Raw genomic sequence first — 20,423 nt, 5'->3', positions numbered from 1 at the left:
ACTGACCTAGCTACCAGCTCTTGTGGAGGTGGATTCTGTCTCTGTCCTCAGAGTGTCTACACTGAAGCACTTCTGCAGTGTAGCTGTGTCGCTGTAGCATTTAAAGTGTAGACAAGCCTTAAGTCTCACTGACTTACAATGAGATCTAGGTTCCTAAATGCCTGAGTCACTTCTAAAATGGGACTTGGGTGTTGAAGTCCTGTAGGTGTTTTTGAAAATTTTGCCCTCAGTCTGCTTCTACAAAATCATATCAATTAAGACAAAGGGCGCTTCTGAAGGTGGATTTGATTTTGTAGTTGTTCTGCTTGAGTTTTGAAGTTCCCTAATGATAGTGCACAATTCTTCACTTGTCTCCCAAAGTAGAATTTTTTATTTTAAATTCTGCACTAAATACATCTGAGAGCAGTTAGGGTTTGAAAGGAAATCAGAAGGTAGATTTCCAGATGACATTTTCTCGCAGACATTGCCCTGATGTCCTGGTTGATTTTATTTCCTTGAAGATTAACAGGAAAGTGCCTTTTGAGATGAAAGACCCAACCTCAATCTCAAATGCATCATGAGGCCTCCTGGAAAGCCTGCTACCACACCCTGAATATATCGCAATACACATTATGCATTTGAGATTTGAAAATGACCCTGACACTATCCAGGTTTGCTCCTGGACTGGAAATATTTTCCTCTGCTTCAGTAACTAACCAAGAAGCCATGTGAATGTTACATTTGGCTTCAGCACTCTGATTCCCTGCTCCAATCCGTTCTCTCTCCTTTCAAATAGTATCATGTACTTTTCAGAGATTATGAAATAAACAGTTTGAGATAAAAAACCAAAATTTACACATGATAGTATGTAAGTTCTGAGTACTTAAGAGAGCATGTCTACAATTCAGAGTTGCTTTTTATAGTTAGGGAATTGTCCCTTTTTTGGAATTTAAAACCTCCCAAATAAAAGCCTTTATCATAAAGACAGGTTTCAGAGTAGCAGCCGTGTTAGTCTGTATTCGCGAAAAGAAAAGGAGTACTTGTGGCACCTTAGAGACTAACCAATCTATTTGAGCATAAGCTTTCGTGAGCTACAGCTCACTTCATCGGATGGATAAAATGAAGTGAGCTGTAGCTCACGAAAGCTTATGCTCAAATAAATTGGTTAGTCTCTAAGGTGCCACAAGTACTCCTTTCCTTTTTATCATAAAGGAATCCATCTCTAACTAACTAGCTTGGCAGACCTCGCACAATAATTGGATTGGAACCATCGCAAAAGATTGAACCCCCTGCCGCTCCCTTTTGGAGGCATGCAAGAGATGTGCGGACAAGCTACCAACTAGGTGACCATTATCCCCGCTGTTATTAATGAGGTTTGAGGGATAAAATGAGATTTGTGATAAACTAAGTTTTCCGGTTTTGGATAATATTTTTTCATCGTCTCTCCAGTAATTCATCCAGCTGTCTGAGTGCAGCTAACACCAGCTTCCAAATCGAGTGACTTCAGATTTTAATTTAGTAGAAGCGTTAAGGAAAGCAGATGATTCTCCGTGATAAGTTAAAGCAGATATCTCCTAGGTGAAAAGTTAAAGCCATTTATTAGAGGAGATAGTGCTGTGATATTCTTCAAACTGACACCGGACACGAGGCCAGAATCTAAACGATCAGCTTTGGGCTCATGATAAAGAGATAATTTTGAAATGGATGGTCACATTTTACAGTGGGGCCACAGAGGCAAGGAATGTAGAACACAGTAATTACAAGTTTGGTCTTGATAAAACACTCTCCATCCTGTTTAAGTCAGCAGAGGTTAGCTCGCTTGGATCTCCACTTTTAATTGGTTTTAGACTTGGGTTTGCGGAGGCAGAGGTGCTTGTTCAAATTAAAGCATTGCTCAGAAGCTGTGTGCCCAGGGGTAAAGCTGGGAGGCTGTGTTTTTGCGCAAGCTTTGTTGCGGGCTCAGTGAAAAGCAGCTACCTGCAGAGTAATTTGTATTGCCTGGGTGAGTAGAGTATCCCGAGTGCCATGATTTGGTGCTTGTGGCTTCTACAGTCTGGAGGACTGTGGAAAACAGACCTCTCAGCATTTCCTGTCTTTTGTTGATGTTGGCTCAGACAGTGGCCAGTACCAGAGAAAAATCAAATCCCTCCATAGCTCCCTTTCCTACTCATTAGAGATGGGGCCCGAACTGAAATCCTGGATTTAACAACCCTGGACTTCACTGGGTCATTTCAGAATCCTGAGCTGAATGTTACGGTTGGCCCTGATCCAGTGTCGGAGCATACTTAGTTTTAGAAATCTGTGTTCGGAAAGTAGATCTCAGTACAAACTTTGCATCTAGGGTCCATTCTCTAATAATGATGCATTGCTGCCACCTGCAGGCAGTCCTCTTGCACCCTGAAACATGACATTTGATTACCCTTATTTTTGCACAGACGAGTACAAGCATTAATGTCATAAAATGATGCAACCTCTCTCTTTATTGTTCCTGGCAGTGTTTGGCTTGATGAATATCCATAGAAATGTAGAAGAGGTAGGAAGGAAAGGTAGTCTTTTGGTGAAGGCACAGGACTTGGAATCAGGAGAGCTGGGCTACTTAATCTTCAGTGCCTCAGTCTTCCCATCTGTAGAATGGAGGTAATGGTGTTGCACTCTGCCACACAGGTGTGTAATAGTGAGGCTTTATCCCCTAAGAGTAAGGGAGGTGCAGCTATTACATTGGTGAAAACCAAAGAACTGTCTGTAAATTAAATACATAAAAATACACTTTAATCTCCTATGACTCCAGCGGTTTTTAAAGGTCCTGCTCTCTGCTACACTATTATCAACTGCTTTGAATGCATATACAATACCAGTCAACAAGAATGCTGCATCACACAGGGATCTGGTCAGTCTGTTGCAATCACTGATATAGGAGGACATGAAGTCAGATAATGGATTGCTCTTACAAAGCACTGGATAATTTTATAACCAGTTGTGTATGGGTAGCACAGTCAAGGTAATCATGCTTCAGGGCACAAGCTTGATTTTCTTCAGGGGTCAGGAAGGATTTTTTTTTCTCTTGAGCATTGCACAATCATCTAGGAGCACTGTTAGAAAAGGGTTTGTGTCTTCGAAGCATCAGGAATTGGCCATCACCATTTGCAGGGAAATGGACTTGGATGGAAAGTCTGATCTAGTATGCTAACTATTATGGTTCTCTGTAGCATCTGGAACGAACATGCACGTTGTGTAGTATATCTTTAGTAGAGCAAGGATTCACTTTATGGGCTATACATGTGGGCTATACATAGTGATTCAGTCCTATTATTTTTCCAACGTATGCTGCACACAAATGCAATGTCTAGTGTTCAAATATCATTAGCTCATTTATTCTTAAATGTGTGTCTGTCTACAGCATTTTTGGCAGAATCGAGAGAAAATTGTAAGCTAGGTTTTGAAAATAGAAATAGGTATTTTGAAAAACAGCATCTTTAATGACTTGGCAGCCTTTTGACAAATGTATGCAGTGTCTTGAAAAAAACAGAGTTATTTATTTAAAAGCATGCAAAGTCCCTCTGCTATCCAGACCCCATCGTTTAACAATAAATGATGCCTTTGCTGATAAATGACTCTCTTTATGCAGACTAGCAAATGAAATAGGACATGATGGCTGAAGGCAGACAAATGCTCAGCAGTCTAATGTTCCCTTATATTGTCATCTGTTTGTTTTTTTTAAAAAAAAATAGACAAAAAAACGCAGCTGAGCCCCCAAGTTGTTAAATTGGAGTCTTGCTACTATTTTAACTGCTGTTTATGTTCTCCCCCGCTTTCTTTTTTGTAGCTCAAAAAGGCCAGTGGTTAAGTGGTTTCTTTGACAGTGGATCATTCCTAGAGATCATGCAGCCCTGGGCACAAACAGTTGTGGTTGGCAGAGCTAGGTAAGTACCCACAGGCTTTTTAGACCTTTGTAGAAATCTAGCTTTTACTGATGCTTTGTTTCTGCTGACACATTCTGACAAAACTGGTGAGTGGATGTATGTGGATAACAAATTTAACATCTCAGCAGTACATGTCTCTGCTATGTGAATTGAACATGTAGTGATGATTCCTTCGGTCTGTCCCAGGGTGCTTGATAACTTTTGCCTTCTATAATGCTGGGCGGAAAGAGTATACCTCGGTGGGACACAGGTGATTCCTTGGGACAAACCTTTCAACTGTACATGGTAATACAGAGGGGTCCCATTGTTGTGGCTCTGACATAATTTAGAGTAGTTGGTGGACTGTATTGCTTCACGATCACATTTGACTTGCAAAATAAAAGTCCAGCTAAAACTGAAGTAAACTGGAAGAAACTGCAGATTGCTGGGATACTTACTTTTTTTTTTTCCGCAAGTGAGAAATTGAAGTTTCTATTAAATTTTATTACCCCCTCTGAAAAGAGAGTAACTCAACAGTGATCCCAGCATAGAATAACCTGCAGCTTTTTCCAAACTAGCACCTGCCAAGACTGATCTTAGTCTAGTTCTACATTGCAGAGACAAGCAGCCTTGGGGACTTGCATCTGGTGCTCACCTTCCTTTCTGAGACCATCACTTTTCCTTATCTTTGTGGCAAGTGGCACCTGCTCAAGATTCTGAAACATACCGTGTTTGCTTGAGATTTAGATCCCGGTCTTGAAAACAATTCCAGCCTTTGTAGCTCTTTCAGTATAGTAGGTCCCTGCACTTTCATGCTGCCAAGAAGGAAAAGCCATCAGATGGCAAATCTTGCAGAACAGCTCTTCCATTTAGGCTCAGAAGTCAAGTCTTTCGTTATTGTTGTTGTCTTTAAAATAATCAGTGGCATTGTGTGTTTTCTTTGTCTGTTTACTTTCTGAATAAAGCTGTTCCAAAAGGATGGAATATTATCCAGTGATAAGAGCAGTGGAATAGGAACCAGTACTCATAAATTCCCTTCCCAGCTCTGAGCGAGAATATTTTCTAGTAGTTAGATCAGAGAAACAAGATCCAGGATTCCTGCTGGCTCAACCACTGATCTGCTGTTGACCTTGAGGAAATCCTGTAACCTTTCCATGCCTCAGTTTTTCCGTCAGGCAACTGTGTATAAAACCTATCTCTCAGGTTTAATCTGATGTTTGTAAGGTTCTTTGATGATCCTGCTTTGCAGGTGCAAAGTATTATAGTCATCTAACGGCTGTAAGTTTAGACAACATCCCAGACAAAATCAATTATTTTGCAAAGCCAGACAGTCTTAGGCTTGACTTTTAGTTTCTTTTCATCGGACACACTTTGAGCTGCTTTGGACTCAGTCTCCTATACATGTATATAAAATACAAATGGAGCTGACTTCTTCCAAAAGCAGTGGCATTTTGAAAAAATAAATATGAATGTATTCTTCTGGGATTGTTACCGTAAGTGCTGCCAAAACTCATCTTTTGTATGTATGTTTGGAATATGTGTGCTGTTGGCTGTAAATTGTCTTTTATTATTCCAGGGCAACTTGTCCAGGGACACACTATAAAACAAGATGTAGCATCTTCATGTGCTAGCCTGATGAAATTTATATGAAGTATAATGGAAAACAGAAGTTGTTTTGAGCTGTTTTCAAGTTCAATAAATAACTGTAATACTTGGATAAAGATGTTCTTTATTAGGTCACATGGGCCCTAATATAGATGTTATAAGTTACCGATTTAAGACGGCTTCTGCAATTACGAGTTTCCAGCCGGACTCTTAATCATTGTGAATAGGAATATTTTCAAACCCCCTAGTGCACATCGGCCTTGTCACTTTTGGTGCCTGGGGTGCTTGTCATCCAACTTTAGATGGCTGAGTAGAGAGGGGTCGTCTCTGCTGGGACTCCCTTTCGTGCAGCATCAGGAAGCCATTGCAAGCAGCTGTTGCCACAAGCGGCTGCCTTTTGTTTTAGGAAGTTATTAGACTGAATGGAGAGTGAGGCTGAATTTCCTTGACACACATGTTATCCTGCCTCCTTGTTCTCATATACCAGACCCCTTTTTCCCCAGTAATGACCCAGCAGCTGTGAGGGTTAATAGATAAAACACTAACCTTCCGAATGCCCATCACCATTCCTCACTTTTGGGGGATCCCTGTAAAGTGTGCGGGGCAATTGGGGTGGCTGGGTCATGCAGTCTTCCGTAAAGCATGTGGCATATGGGGTTTTTGATCAACTGGTAGTGGGTGGAAGGATCATTGTGATTGTAAATGGGGGGCTCAGAAGGCTTGGGTCTTCAAGGTTATATTTCCTGATGAAGACATTTTCATGAAAATATGTGTGGTGCCATGCTAGGAGAGATGCTAGCAGAGATGCACCCTGTCCAGCTGCGTTTAACTGTCCCATACCTAGTGCCAAATGCTAGGTTTCAGTTTGTTCTGCTCTGGTTTGTTGTTGGAGTATTAGTTTTATAAATAGGTCTTATTCTGAGAGCTGTAAATCCAGCTCTGAAATGATCCAGCCACATGCCTGAACTCTTCAGAAATACCAGAGTGCCTCTTCCTCCATTGATTTGCATTGTTTGTCTCTTGTTTTTATTTTCAAGTGTTTTGATGCTGGATTAGAAAAAAATGACTAGTTGTACAATGATAAAATATGTGGGTTTTGATTTGTCTCATCTGTGTTCAGACTGGGAGGAATACCTGTAGGAGTAGTTGCTGTAGAAACCCGAACAGTGGAGCTAAGTATCCCTGCTGATCCTGCAAACCTGGACTCTGAGGCCAAGGTAGGTTTTGCTGTTGAACATATGTTGGGGTTTGGTTAAAGTCATTCTCTGCAGATGCCTCTTTGAAAAGTTTCTTTGTGTTTATTGGAAGGTTGTCCCGCAAGACAGGAAACTGATCAGCCTTTGGCCGTATGCTAATATGTTGTTCTCAGAGCTGGTGAATGGACTGTCTTGCTGGCTGGCTTTCTTTGTACAGAGAGAAAGCCTTGGATATACCGAATATATGGGCAGGAGATGGCTTATCTCTGTGGAGGCTAGCCCTGCTCTCTTTTGAAAGCGGGGAAGGATCTTATGGCTAAAGCACAAGTCTTAGAATCAGGAAACCTGGGAAGCCAAAATCATCATCCTCTCCTGCTGCTCGGGCCACCTCGCCCCCGTTTCTGAAATTCTTGCTCTTTCTTATGTTCATATCCCTGGTCTCTGCCTTCCTAGCTCTTGCCCTGCCTAGGTCTCCACTCCTGCTTCCTCCTCTCCTTAGTGTTCTTTTTGTCTCCTTATTCCCCTTATTGCACTGAAGTCAATGGAGCTCTCTATGGGTGCGGAGATCTGCTCTCGTGAAGTCAGTTGCGGGATCGGCATCTTATTTTGTAAACTCTTCGAGTCAGTGCCCTTTCATTCCTTTGCGCATCATTCTCCCAGTGCACCCAGGGCCCTGTAATATTTATAACAGGTTGTTATGCTTGTCAGCATTGGTTTCAGATTGGAGCTCTTGCTGTATCTATTTGTTTTCTTCTGATAGTAACTCTCACGTTGTACCATTTTCACGTTGTACCATTTTCCTCCCCCAACAGATAATCCAACAGGCTGGTCAGGTGTGGTTCCCGGACTCTGCCTTTAAGACTGCTCAGGCTATCAAAGACTTTAACCGGGAGGGACTTCCGCTGATGGTCTTTGCCAACTGGAGAGGCTTTTCTGGTGGAATGAAAGGTGATTATCAAACCATTGATATATTTTCATGTGATGGGGATGACGGTCAGTTTGGTTCCTGATATCAAGAGAAGCAAACTGTTCTTATGGGGGCACAGAACTAAAGGTTGTGTGGTGTGCTTTGACTGTGTCAATGACTTCCCTTCAGGATTACAGGTGTTTTTCCCCTCTTCTAGTTGACCTTTGTTATAGTGGAGAGTAGCTATATCTCTTAGTAGTCCTGTGTAACCAGTGCACACCTGCCTTCTCCTAACATAGCACACACAGACTTGTGTAGTAGGACATGTCTATTTCATCCTCTGTGGCTGCAGCCTGGGTCCATTCTCTTTCATGATGTGGACAAGAGATGACTGCAGGAATCTTGAAGGCATATATGACATGCCATACAGAATTGCTATGAAGGGGAGTAACTGTAGGCTTTCTAACCTTTGATACTTGGACCAATTGATACTGTGAATACATCTGAGTTTAGAGGGGCTGCTTACATCAAGGTTGTCCCCTGCCCCTGTTTTGATGCTGTTCTAATTTGTAGTAAGAAAAGGAGTACTTGTGGCACCTTAGAGACTAACCAATTTATTTGAGCATGAGCTTTCGTGAGCTACTTAAGTGAGCTGTAGCTCACGAAAGTTCATGCTCAAATAAATTGGTTAGTCTCTAAGGTGCCACAAGTACTCCTTTTCTTTTTGCGAATACAGACTAACACGGCTGTTACTCTGAAACCTAATTTGTAGTGCGTTTCAATTCATTACCAGATGGAAGTCTTGGAAATGCACCAGGTTTCAGCCAGGCTGTAGAACACAATTATGGTTCTACTCCCCAAAATGGAACCATGTGTAATGGAGTCAGGTGACCGTCCGGTCCATTGACATGGTTGGAGTTTTTGTTAGTTAAATATGAAACCATAGCAAAGCCAACACCAGGGCATAATTATCTCAAATACGTGAAACTCCATGGATTTGCCTGGAAAAATCTCAAGGTATCTGACACTCAAACCCGTTGGTTCTAAAATAATTGAGAAATTTAGCCCCTTTTACTAACCTTCAAGAGAGCTGCCGTCACTTTTGCTGTGTGCTCACCAGAACTCTACAGTTTCCAAGCATCATCTTTGCTGGAAGCTGGCCCTTTAAATCTGGAAGATAAAATCATCTGTAGCCCATTTTAGAACTACCTTGTTCAGGCTTTGCACCTCCATCTCCTTTGTCTGGCACTGAGAACTTGGAAGTGTCATAATTGATTGTCATTGTCCAGGGTAAGAGATGCCTAGACTTTGAGCAAGTCATACGTAGGTAAAGAAATACTTGTTTATAATATATGGCTTTCAGGCTAGCCATGTCTCCAATAATAGGGTTTTTTACATTTACCTCCCTGTGCACATTACTGAAGATTTACCCTTTGAGATTTCTGACATCTGGGTTACTAGGCTGGAATATTTGTGTAATAGTTAAAACAACAAATCCGGTTACTACAGGGGGGGTACACGCCCAGTAGTGATGCTCTACACAGCCAGGCCAATAATCCAGTTGTGCTTGCTCTTCAGCCTGGGAGAGGAAAAGAATGTCTTACCTGGCAGTATCTCCTTTGACTGACAACAGAGTGAGATTCTTAGGGCTTCATTTGTTCCTATCTAGTCATTTGTAGGCAGCTGGAGGGTAACAGCAATAACCCAGGGTGTGCAGTGTGCAACTTGGAATGGAAGTTCTTCAAGTGCTCGTTCGTGTCCATTTCAATTAGGTGTGTGCACGCGCCACATGGATGGCAGCCGGAAATTTTTTCCCATAGCAGCTTCCGTTGGGTCGACCCGGGCACCTCCTGGAGTTGCACCTTTATGGTGCTCAGTATAGGGCCCTGTTGACCCGCCGCCCCCTCAGTTCCTTCTTACTGCCAGTGATGGTTAGTTGGAACATCCCAGAGCCCTTGCTTTAGCAAGCGCTTTTTCTCTTATCTATAGTTAATAGTTATTGTTATAGTTAAAGTTTGTTGGGGGTTCCCTCCCCCCTTCTGATCCCCGGAGCCGTGGTTGGCTGCAGTCCCGGGGTTCAAAAAGTGTGAGGTCTGTGCTAAGCACATGCCAAAAAGTGACCCCCACACTGCATGTTTAGGGTGCCTAGGTGAGGGTCACCAAAAGGACCGTTGCAGAATATGTCGCGAGTTCTGCCCCAGAACTTTGAAACAGAGGGAACAGCGGCTCAAAGTTCTGCTCCATGGAGGCAGCTCTTTGCCCCCATTCAGACCCGGGACATAGGGATTCCGCACCCAGCAGCTCCTCCTTGGTGTGGAGCGTCACGGCGCCATCATCTAGGGAACCAGTGCCAAGAAAGGACTCTTCCCGAGACTCTCAGCACAGTCATGGCTCCTCCCGCATCCGCTCGGCAGCTGGGCACCGGTCTCTATCTCTGGTGCCTCAGAAGAAAAAGAAGCTGGAGAGGGATCATCCTCCCCTGGCTAAATCTAAGGAGCTGGTGACTGAGAGACCCCTGTTGGGCCACCGCTCCACATCACCTGTGAGGTCCGTGTCAACTCCTGCCCCGGAAGCGTGGTTGAATCCGGCCCCACCCTGCTTGCTGGACCTCAGGAGTCAGCAGCTGCAGCTCCCATTGACCCTGGAGGCGTTCAATGTGTCTCAGGACTTGTTGTGCCTCACGGCGACATTTTCACCTCCAAGGAAGGACACGCTGCTGGAGTTGACAGCACCAGACCGCCCCGCAGTATAGTGAAGAGGGAAACAGGCTATGCTGTCCCGGCGCTCATCTTCTCCACAGCACCCTCTGACACCAGTTGTTTGGGAACAAGAGCCCAGTCGGTCCCCTCGCTCTCAGCGCCCTGCAGTGCAGCTCCTCCATGGTCTTCCTCCTCTGAGACCTCAAAGTCAGAATCTGACTCCTATCGCCCTAGCACAGCCAGGAGCAGGAGGTCCAGGGCACAGCAGGAGAGATGAGGTTACCTGGCACCGTGGCCCCCGCAGTGGCAGAACCCAGTGCAGTGGCCCTTCTGCATGCCCTGGGCCTTCCATCAGAGCCAGTGACGGAGCCAAGGGCCGTGCTCGGCAGCAACATTGGCAGCCTCGGCTACTTTCGTTCCGCCTTCCACCCCTCCGGGACCTGCAGCCCAGGAGATCTCTCCGGCACTGCCAGCAGCTATTGAGGCACCGTCAACGCTGTCAGCTGCAGCACCGTCCCCAGCACCACCAGCACTGACATCACCGGCGACGACAATGGCCCTGACCTCGGCCCCGATGTTAACGTCGGTGCCTACGTCGGCAGCAATGCCTGAGGTGCCACCTGCAGCCCCGGCATGGGTGTCCTCGTCCCAGCAGCGACGGGCACGGCACTGTCTGGGTCAGCTCCAGCCCAGGAGTCGCGGGACCCCGTGGGCGCTGAGGGGAGGGAACAGCCACCGTTTGGGGGGGCTTCTTCCTTCTCCTCACCAGATGAAGCACTAGCAGGCACCACTATAGCCTCAGCTTTGGAGGACGACAGGGCGTTGCAGCAGTTGCTGCAGCGAGCTGCCCAGGGCCTGCGCATTCAGGCGGAGGAGGTAATCGAAGACGTGGAGCCCATGGTGGACCTCCTAGCACTCCCTGGACCCGCATGCATTGCCCTCCCTCTCATCAAAACTGTATCTGCCACAACCAAAATGTTATGGCAGACTGCAGCCTCATTGCCCACCACAGCTAAGCACAATGGAAAGCGCTACTTTGTGCCATTGAAGGGTTATGAGCATCTGTACTGTCGCCCGCCACCTGATTCCCTGGTCATGGACGCTGCTAACCAGCGTGAGCAGTAGGGTTATCGGGGACCTTCTCCTTAGAACAGGGAAGCGAAAAGACTCGACCTTTTCGGTAGAAAGGTCTATTCTACGGGCGGGTTGCAGCTCTGCATTTCAAATCAGCAGGCCACTGTTAGCAGGTACTGGTATAATACGTGTGGAGCAATGGCAAAATTTGCAAAGCTGCTGTCACAAGACTCCTGTGCCGAGTCCTCGGCTTTGGTCGAGGAGGGCAAGCTCATCTCATGAGCTTCCCTGCAGGTGGTGCTAGATGGAGCTGATGCAGCCTCCAGGGTGATGTCTACAGGCATCACCATGAGAAGGGGCTCTTGGCTCCAAGTTTCAGGTCTGCCATACGAGGTCCAGCAGAGCATTCAGGACCTTCCCTTTGAGGGTGTGACTCTGTTTTCAGGAAAGACGGATAAAAGGCTTCATAGCCTAAAAGACTCAAGAGCCACCCTCAAATCGCTGGACCTCCATACTCCCGCCACGCAGCGGAAACATTTCAGACCTCAACCTCCTCCACAGTTCTACCAACAATAGAACCGACAGGATGGTTCCCAGAGGAGGAATAGGAGTAGCAGGAAAAGGATGCTCCTGTTCTCAGGCCAGGGCTCTGGCCAATCCAAACCACCTCCCACCCCAAACTGACCTTTGGTGCAGTCGAGGACAGCACACCAGAACAAGAACTGGATCTACTCCACCTTACCTTCTCGTCCTAACTATCCCCTTTCTACAGTGCATGGTCCTGTATCACTTTGAACCACTCGGTGCTCCACCAGGTAGAGAGGGGTTATGCCATCCAATTCTGTGCCCTCCCACTCTTCCACCCCACTTCCCTGTCCCTCTTCAGGGACCCCACTCACGAGCGACTCCTTATACAGGAGGTGCACTCGCTCCTTTCGCTAGGGGAGCAGAAGGGCGCAAGGGTTTCCATTCCTGGTATTGCCTAATACTGAAAGCCAAATGCAGGCTCAGGTCCATCCTAGACCTGCGAGAACGCAACAAGTTCATGAAGAAGCTCAAGTTCTCTTTGGCCTCCATCATCCCCTCATTGCATCCAGGAGACTGGTATGCCGCCCTCGACTTGAAGGATGTGTACTTTCACATAGCGATAACTCTGCCCCACAGAAAATACCTCAGGTCTGTGGTGAGCAACAGCCACTATCAGTTCACAGTCCTCCGTTCGGCCTGTCAGCGGCACCATGAGTGTTCACCATGCGCATGGCGGTTGTGGCCGCGTTCCTGTGCAGGTGGCAGGTACAGGTGTACCTCGACAACTGGCTCATCAAGGGCGGCTCCAGAGCTCCAGTGCAGACACAGGTCGACTTCATAAGAGTGAAGTTCAACAATCTGGGCCTTCTTCTGAACGAGGGGAAATGGACGTTGTTTCCAGTTCAGTGGATAGAATTTATAGGGGCGGTGCTGGATTCGACCTAGGCCAGGGTGTACCTCCCAGAGGTGAGGTTCCAAGACCTCGGCAACATCATTCAAGGTCTCAGGCAGTTCCCCACTACTACAGCAAGGAACTGCCTGAAGCTTCTAGGACACATGGCAGCCTGCACCTATGTGGTGCAGCATGCTAGATTCAGACTTCGGCCTCTTCAGTTGTGGCTTGTGTCAGTGTACTGCCCGGCCAGGGACAGCATGGACAGGATAGTGACCTGCCCTGCCAGGTTCTTGACTCCCTCCTGTGGTGGCTCGACGCACAGGTAGTATATTCAGGGGTCTCCTTCTCCAGCCCTCAGCTGTCTCTCTCCCTAGTGATGGATGCATCAGCTCTGGGCTGGGGAGCACATCTGGGGGACCTCAGGACTCAAGGCGTCTGGTCTTGGACAAAGCTCGCTCTCCACATCAATTTCAGAGAGCTGAGAACGGTGCGCCTGGCATGCTAGACTTTCCGTACCCACTTATCAGGGAAATGTGTATTGGTGATGACAGACAACACTATGGCGATGTTCTATATCAACAAACGGGGGTACACGCTCCTCTCCACTGTGCCAGGAAGCCCTCATGTTGTGGTACTTCTGCATAGAGCATTCAGTACGCCTGCAAGCATCGTACCTCCCAAAGGTACAGAATGAGTTGGCGGACTATCTCAGCAGGTCGTTCCATAGCCACGAGTGGTCCTTATTCCTTGATGTCATGAACTCCATCTTCTGTCGGCGGGGGTTTCTCCAGATAGACCTGTTCGCCACATGGTGCAACAGGAAGTGTTAGCAGTTTTGCTCCTTCGTGAGTCACAGTCTGGGTTCCGTCATGGACACGTTCCTTCTCCCATGGGGAGACCATCTCCTTTACGTGTTCCTGCCCATTCCGCTTGTTCACAAGGTTCTCCTCAAGATATGGAGGGAACACGCTTTGGTGATATTATAGCTCCAGCCTGGCCCCACCAGCACTGGTACACATCATTTCTGAAAATGTCACTGGAACACCAGTCACCTCGCCGCTCTTCCCGGATTTACTGACCCAGGATCATGGTAGTCTCCAGCATCTGAACCTTGAGTCACCACACCTCATGGCATGGAAGCTTTGTGGCTGAATCCAGTGGAGCTTTCCTGTTCCGACCCTGTCGGATAAGTCCTCCTTAGCAGTAGAAAGCCCTCCACCAGGGTTATCTACCTAGCCAAGTGGAAGAGATTCTCAATCTGGTCAATGCAACAGTTTGTCACCCACTCTTGCCTCTATACTATGTATATTGGACTATCTTCTCCACCTTAAGCAGCAGGGGCTGTCCATGTCATCAATAAGGGTTCACTTGGCCACTATCTTGGCCTTCCAGCCAGGTGCTGAAAACCGGTCAGTTTTTGCCAACCCTATGGTTAGCCGTTTCCTCAAGGGTCTCGATAGGCTATACCCACACGTCCGACAGCTGATCCCACCCTGGGATCTCAATCTGGTCCTTTCCAAATTGACAGGGCTGCCCTTTGAACCCCTGGCAACATACTCCCTGCTCTCTCTCTCTCACAAGGTGGCGTTTCAGGTGGCGAAAACCTTAGTCAGGAGTGTGTCTGCGCTCAAGGCCCTAACATCAGAGCCTCCCTACACCATGTTCTGTAAGGACCAGGTTCAGCTCAGGCCCCACCTGGCTTTCCTCCCAAAGGTGGTTTCCCAATTCCACTTCAACCAGGACATTTTCCTCCCAGCATTCTATCCTAAACCTCATTCAAGTGGCAGGGAGCAGAGGCTGCACTCATTGGATATTCGCAGAGCACAAGCCGCCTACGTTGAGAGAACGAAGCTGTTCCAGGAGTCTATTCAACTCTACCAGTCTCCTCCCAACAAATTTCGTCGCGGATCACGTCCTGCATCCGGGGAGTGCTACAACTTGGCGGGGGTGCCTGCTCCTCTGCACATGGCACACTCCACCAGAGCGCAGGCTTCCTCGGTGGTATTCCTGGTGCAGGTTCCCACCCAGGAAACATGCAGAGCGGCAATGTGGTCCTCCATACACACTTTCACTGCGCAGTATGCAATCACCCAGCAGGCCAGAGACGATGCGGCCTTCAGTAGAGCAGTACTCCAATCAGTAGTCAACTCTGGCCCCGCCTCCAGAATTTAGGCTTGGGAGTCATCTAATTGGAATGGACGTGAACAACACATCTCAAAGAACAACAGTTATGAGAAGCTGCATGACCGTTTTTTCTGTTGAGAGTAAACAACACTGCATTGTTTGTAGGCATACTCTCCTAAACAGTTACAGGGATTGCCCAGATCAGCAGCACTGAAAACGAGTAATTGGATTTTAACAGCAGCTTAGTTGCTAACAAAATTTACAGTTTCTAACCTGGACTAATTAAACCCTAATCTTGGGAAACTCCTACTGCTTGGAAAGATCCCTCACCCTTTGGTATGGGGCTGGTTTAGCCAACAGTGTTACATTTTTAAAAAAAAATATATCGGCATATGCTGCCATGCGGGTAATTTTGTCATGACAATAATGCAATATGAAATTATCAATATCAAGGGTTGTCTCCAAATTGACTCTGCAGGTAATGGTGGCAGAACAATATAAAGCTGCTCCGTTAATATTCCATCCGTTCAAATTTTGGACCAGATATTACTATTTTAAATTTTGTGACGTGCCAGGGAGGTGCTATAAAATTTAAATAAGTAAAAGATGACAGCACTTTACATGTACGTGGCAGTTTACAAACACCTCGAAGAGTGTCACTTACAGAGTAAAAATCAAACAGTGCCACTTACAGAGTAAAAATCCCTCGTCTAGAAAGACTGGCATTATGAAGACGTGTTTTATTGGGCCTGCTAGTCTCTTTAGCGTGACAGAAAAAGAACACAGTTTAGTTGGCAGAATACTCTGAGAATGAGGATATCTTCCAGAGAGGAAACCTAGTCACTGCTCACCACACAAGATGATGGGCCTCAGTAGATCAGAGTTCTAGTCCCATCTCTGCCACTTTGCTATGCAACCTTGACATCTGTGTACCTCAGTTTCTCCACTATTGCTATGAGTTTGAATTCATTAATGCTTGTAAAGTGCTGACATCCTCTCATAGAAGAAACTGTAGAATGTAGTCTGACAAAGTTGTTGCTGTTGTCAGCTTCCCATGCTCTTTGACGACTTTCCCTTTGTAGTCCCTTGAAAACTGAATTTTGCTTTGGGATCAGAACTACAGGGCAGGGCTGTGGAGCCATATAGCGAAGGTGCCAATATTTTTATTTGCATATCACTTGTTATTACTACAAATAAGCTTGGAGGAGGTGAGACCAGCACAGGAGGGGAGGGTGAAGAATAGAGCCATTTTGATTTACATACAGGTCAGGATGTTTTCTCCATATTATCTCATGTAAAAGGACCTGGGTAGAAAGTCTCAGTCTCTCTCTTGTCAGTTTCAACATCCCTTGGGGAGTTGTTTGCAGTTTTGGTTTCAATGCTAGCTTGGGATTATGCAGGGAGGGAAAATAAACAATTATGCCACCCCTCAGTGCACACAAACACACTGCCAGGAGCCGACTGCACTGTGGGTAAAATGACTCCAAAATTGTGTGTAATGAGTAGGAAAAGATTAGAGACAGCTCTTGCTATGCTGAAAATTGACATTAGTTGGGGCGGGGGGGAACCTCTTTACTAGTCAGCCTAGGAGGTCTAATTCAAGCAGTAAAATAAATAAATAAAATAAATAAAGGCATATCACAGTGGTATTGGTGGTTTCCCCAATGAGCTCTATCTGGCCGGAAGGCTATTCAGCATAATGCAAAATTAAATTATAAAAACTGGCTTGAATATTTAGATGGAGGAGCCATTTGGAAGCAGTTTATTTAGAGGAACCGGCAATGACCCACAACAGTGAGACATCAAGCGTGAAATTTACTAGAAATTAGCACCAGGGTCTCAAACTCAGCATGAATAGTTTGATAGGATGCAAATCCCAGTGATATTAAACTGAATCACTGCTGGTGCTACAGGGTCACTCTCGGTTGGTTTTTCATGTTACACTTATTATTTTTTCCTGGGACCAGTCATAAATAACCGCTTAAAAAAAAATCTTATTGAAAACTTCAACCAGAATGAAAAGGCCATTTTAAATCTCTGATTACCTGGATGTTGAAATACAGCACTCCCTATATTTAATGGGTTTATGAGGTACATTGTGTGTATGCAGCCAGTGTATGCTTGGTGTTTACTTTAAGGTCCTATCTGGTAATCCAGTCAAGCTGATGAGATCTGTTCCAGCTTCGAGGGAGTAGGGCATACTGCCAGTCATTATAGAAATGAAAAAAGTTGGCTGCAGCCTTCCTAGCATGCTTGATGCATCTGGCTGCCAATATTTACCCACACAGTGTAATGATAACCGTTTCTGGCAGGTTTTATATCTGGATACAGTAGATGCAGAGACACACTGCCGGTAAACACACAGATATTGAATGTGAAGGTGCATGTTACATGGACAGAATATCATGCTGCATAACAAACAGCACTGCTCTTCTGAAAGGTCTGTAAGCATTTCCAGTCGACACTGCTTTTCAAGTGGCTTGTGATTCGCAGGTTTGAATTAATATTGGAGTGAAATCTGGCCAGGAAGTCCCATTCATTTTAATTTTTTCCTAGTTATGTATTTATGTTCAAATGTACAAAAAGGCAATTTAAAAAGACAAACGGAGGAATTCCAGGTTTAATGGTCTTTGCTCATATACTCAGCATAAATATCTGTATTTTTGAACACAGTTGTGGAACCATTTAGTTCTTAAGGGTGGCTAGTCTCTTGCTCTTTGCCATGATAACTTTTTAAACCATATTCAGTATGTTAGTTACAGTAATAACTGGTTTTAAAGTCTCTAGCCTGCCAAGGTACTAGGACTGCCCAAACAATGAAAACAGAGAACTCTGGGCACCATTAAAATATGGCACCATTTGTCATCTGCAGAAGTTAAATTTGGTGCAGTATTTCACATTCTAATAATACAGAATACTGCAAATACCACAGTAAAGGTATTTATCACAGTGTGGTAAATGTTTTCTACTTTCATACTCAAATGCAATATTAATATAATACAGGGAGGATGTGTTTTCTAGGGGCTAGACCAGGGGACTAGAATCACTACTCCTGGATTCTCTTTGCTGCATTTTGAATGACCTTCAGCAATTCTGTTATCATTTCACTTTCACCATCAGTAAAATAGGTAATATAACAATACCTATTTCACAGGGATGTTGTTTTGCTTAGCTAAGTATGTTTGCAAAGGGCTTTAGGATGAAAGGTGCTATAGAAGTGCAAAGCTTTTTTTATTGTTAAATATATAAAAAAAGTCTGGCAACCGTTTTCTGTCACCTTGTAAATTATGCCTTAGTTTCCCCTGCTGTGAATTGGCTCTATAGAATAGAAACTTCCATTGATTTCAGTTGACTTCTACAAGGCATTACAGTGATTATATTATAGCACAGGAGGACCAGATCATGCACTCCTCACTTGAGCATAGCTTTTGTAAAGGGAAGTCATGCCTCGCCAATCTGTTAAAATTCTTTGAGGGAGTCAACAAGCATGTGGATAAGGGTGATCTAGTCAATATAGTGTATCTGGATTTTCAGAAAGCCTTTGAAAAGGTCCCTCACCGAAGACTCTTAAGGAAACTAAGTAGCCATGGGATCAGAGGAAAGGTCCTTGCATGATAAATAATTGGATGAAAGAGAGTAAACAAAGGGTAGGAAAAAAATGGTCAGGTTTTACAATGGAGAAATGTGAACAGCGGCATCCCCCACGGAGCTGTACTGGGACCAGTGCTGTTCACCATAGTCATAAATGATCTGGAAAAAGGGGGTGAACAGTGCCAAAGTTTGCTGACGATACAAAATTTATTCAAAATAGTTAAGTCCAAAGCAGACTGTGCGCCATTACAGAGGGATCTCCCAAAACTGGGTGACTGGGTAATAAGAATGGCAGATGAAATTCAACGTTGATAAGTGCGAGGTAGTGCACATTGGAAAAAATAATCCCTACTCTACATATACAGTGATGGGTTCTAAATTATTTATACACGATTTGTTGGGGAAGAGTCAACACAGCTTTTTTTAAAGGGGAGCATTGATGTGAAGTTCCAGCAAACAGAATGACATGTGTCAGTTTCTTCCATTCCTTACCATACAGAGTCTTGACAAACATTTGAAATATTCCAATGTAGTGTGAGAACCACAGTGGCTCCGTTCCTATCTGATCAGGTACAAAGAAGCCATGAAGCTGACATTAGTGGAATTTTTAAGTGTTCTTTAGATCATTGTTAGGGCACTTTAAAAAAACAAAACAGGTAGCATTTGGGGCCAAATCATGCATCCTTCAAGGACCCCAAATTCCTAGTACTTCAGTGGAACTTTGGCTGCACAAAGGCATCAAGCCCATTGAATCAGAGGGAGTTTTGTATGCTTAGTGTTGGATCCATTGACTTCAATGGGAATTTTGCATACCCAAGGAATGCATCAGGTTCTCAGTGGGAGTTCTGGGTGTGCAGGAGATGCAGGCCAAAGGGTCCTCAAGTAAGTAATATCAAGATTGTAAGATGTAAGCAATATCAAGTTAAGGCTGCTAGGCAGTTCCAGGGGAAGTGAGTGCTCTTGCATTTCATATGCTTAATGCATGGGCCCAAAAAGAGAGAAACAGAGAAGGAACCTTCGTTCTGAAGGTCGTGTCTCAGGGTGGTTTAAAGGCCTGCTCCTGCTCCCGCTCCCATTCAGAGCAGCAAAACTCCCACTGACCTCAGTGAGGCAAGTTCAGTCAAGACCTAGATGAGACCTTTCACATAGTCCCTCCTCAGTGTACATACAGCGCTGTCTTCCCCTCTGTCTCTCCATTCCTCTTCCACCTCCCCAATCCAAACAAGTGGCACTTGTCTCCCCCCTCCCCCCCCCCACTCCCTCCACTTACTCCAAGTAAAATATATACTTTTGGCAGGGGTGAAAAATGATTTGCTAATTACACAATCATTTTATTATGTAGCCCTAGTAAAGAATTAATTCAATCAAAATAATTTGAATCAAGCAATTATTTTCTTAACACTAGAATTAGCTGAAAGTACTTCAAGTGGTTTATTACTAGCACTACATAATAAAGTAATTGTGTAATTAGTAATAAATTTGTCACTCCTTTTGAGGTCTCTCTTTTCTTTTCTCCGGACAAATGAAGAGTTTGGAGTATTGTTTGGCTTTGTTCCCCATCCGCTGTATTTAAGCATTTATATATATATTCACATGTGTATCTGCAGGAAATAGATCATTCTTCTCTTCAGCAGTGTTTGGACTTTCTTAAAGGATTTTAAACTCTTTGTCTAGAGTGTTCAGAGAATGAACTCTATGAAGAGGCATGCTTTAGTACATATGTGGGTGTATATGAGAGGACCCGAGAGGCTAGTCTGATACTTGTGAGGCCTGGGTTCACTTCCTTGCTCTCCCACAAGCTTCCTGGGTGACCTTAGGCAAATCACTCAGTGTTTCTCTCTCTCCGTTCCCCTTTGTAAAATGGTGCTTCTCTACCTCACAAGGTTCTTGAGAGGATAAATACATCAAAAGGTGATGAGGTGATTC

General features: G+C 45.0%; 1 protein-coding gene across 12 annotated transcripts in view; it reads left to right on the top strand.

The window, feature by feature from the left end:
- ACACA (acetyl-CoA carboxylase alpha) overlaps window positions 1-20,423 on the top strand; it is a 182,487-nt gene that overhangs the window by 131,958 nt on the left and 30,106 nt on the right. For 10 of the 12 annotated variants that reach the window (XM_073316082.1, XM_073316080.1, XM_073316076.1 and 7 more), the window contains 3 exons: window positions 3,803-3,899; window positions 6,604-6,700; window positions 7,492-7,627. In XM_073316082.1, coding sequence (XP_073172183.1) covers window positions 3,803-3,899; window positions 6,604-6,700; window positions 7,492-7,627 — 330 coding nt within the window. Of the gene's footprint in view, window positions 1-2,474; window positions 3,517-3,802; window positions 3,900-6,603; window positions 6,701-7,491; window positions 7,628-17,218; window positions 17,347-20,423 lie in introns of those variants that run through there. The other 2 variants (XM_073316086.1, XM_073316087.1) reach the window with 2 other exon arrangements.

This window comes from Lepidochelys kempii, chromosome 17 (assembly GCF_965140265.1).
Source record: "Lepidochelys kempii isolate rLepKem1 chromosome 17, rLepKem1.hap2, whole genome shotgun sequence".
Classification (NCBI taxonomy): Eukaryota; Metazoa; Chordata; order Testudines; family Cheloniidae; genus Lepidochelys; species Lepidochelys kempii.
The sequence above is the reverse complement of the archived record's forward strand: the minus strand, read 5'-3'. Positions and strand labels throughout refer to the sequence as shown.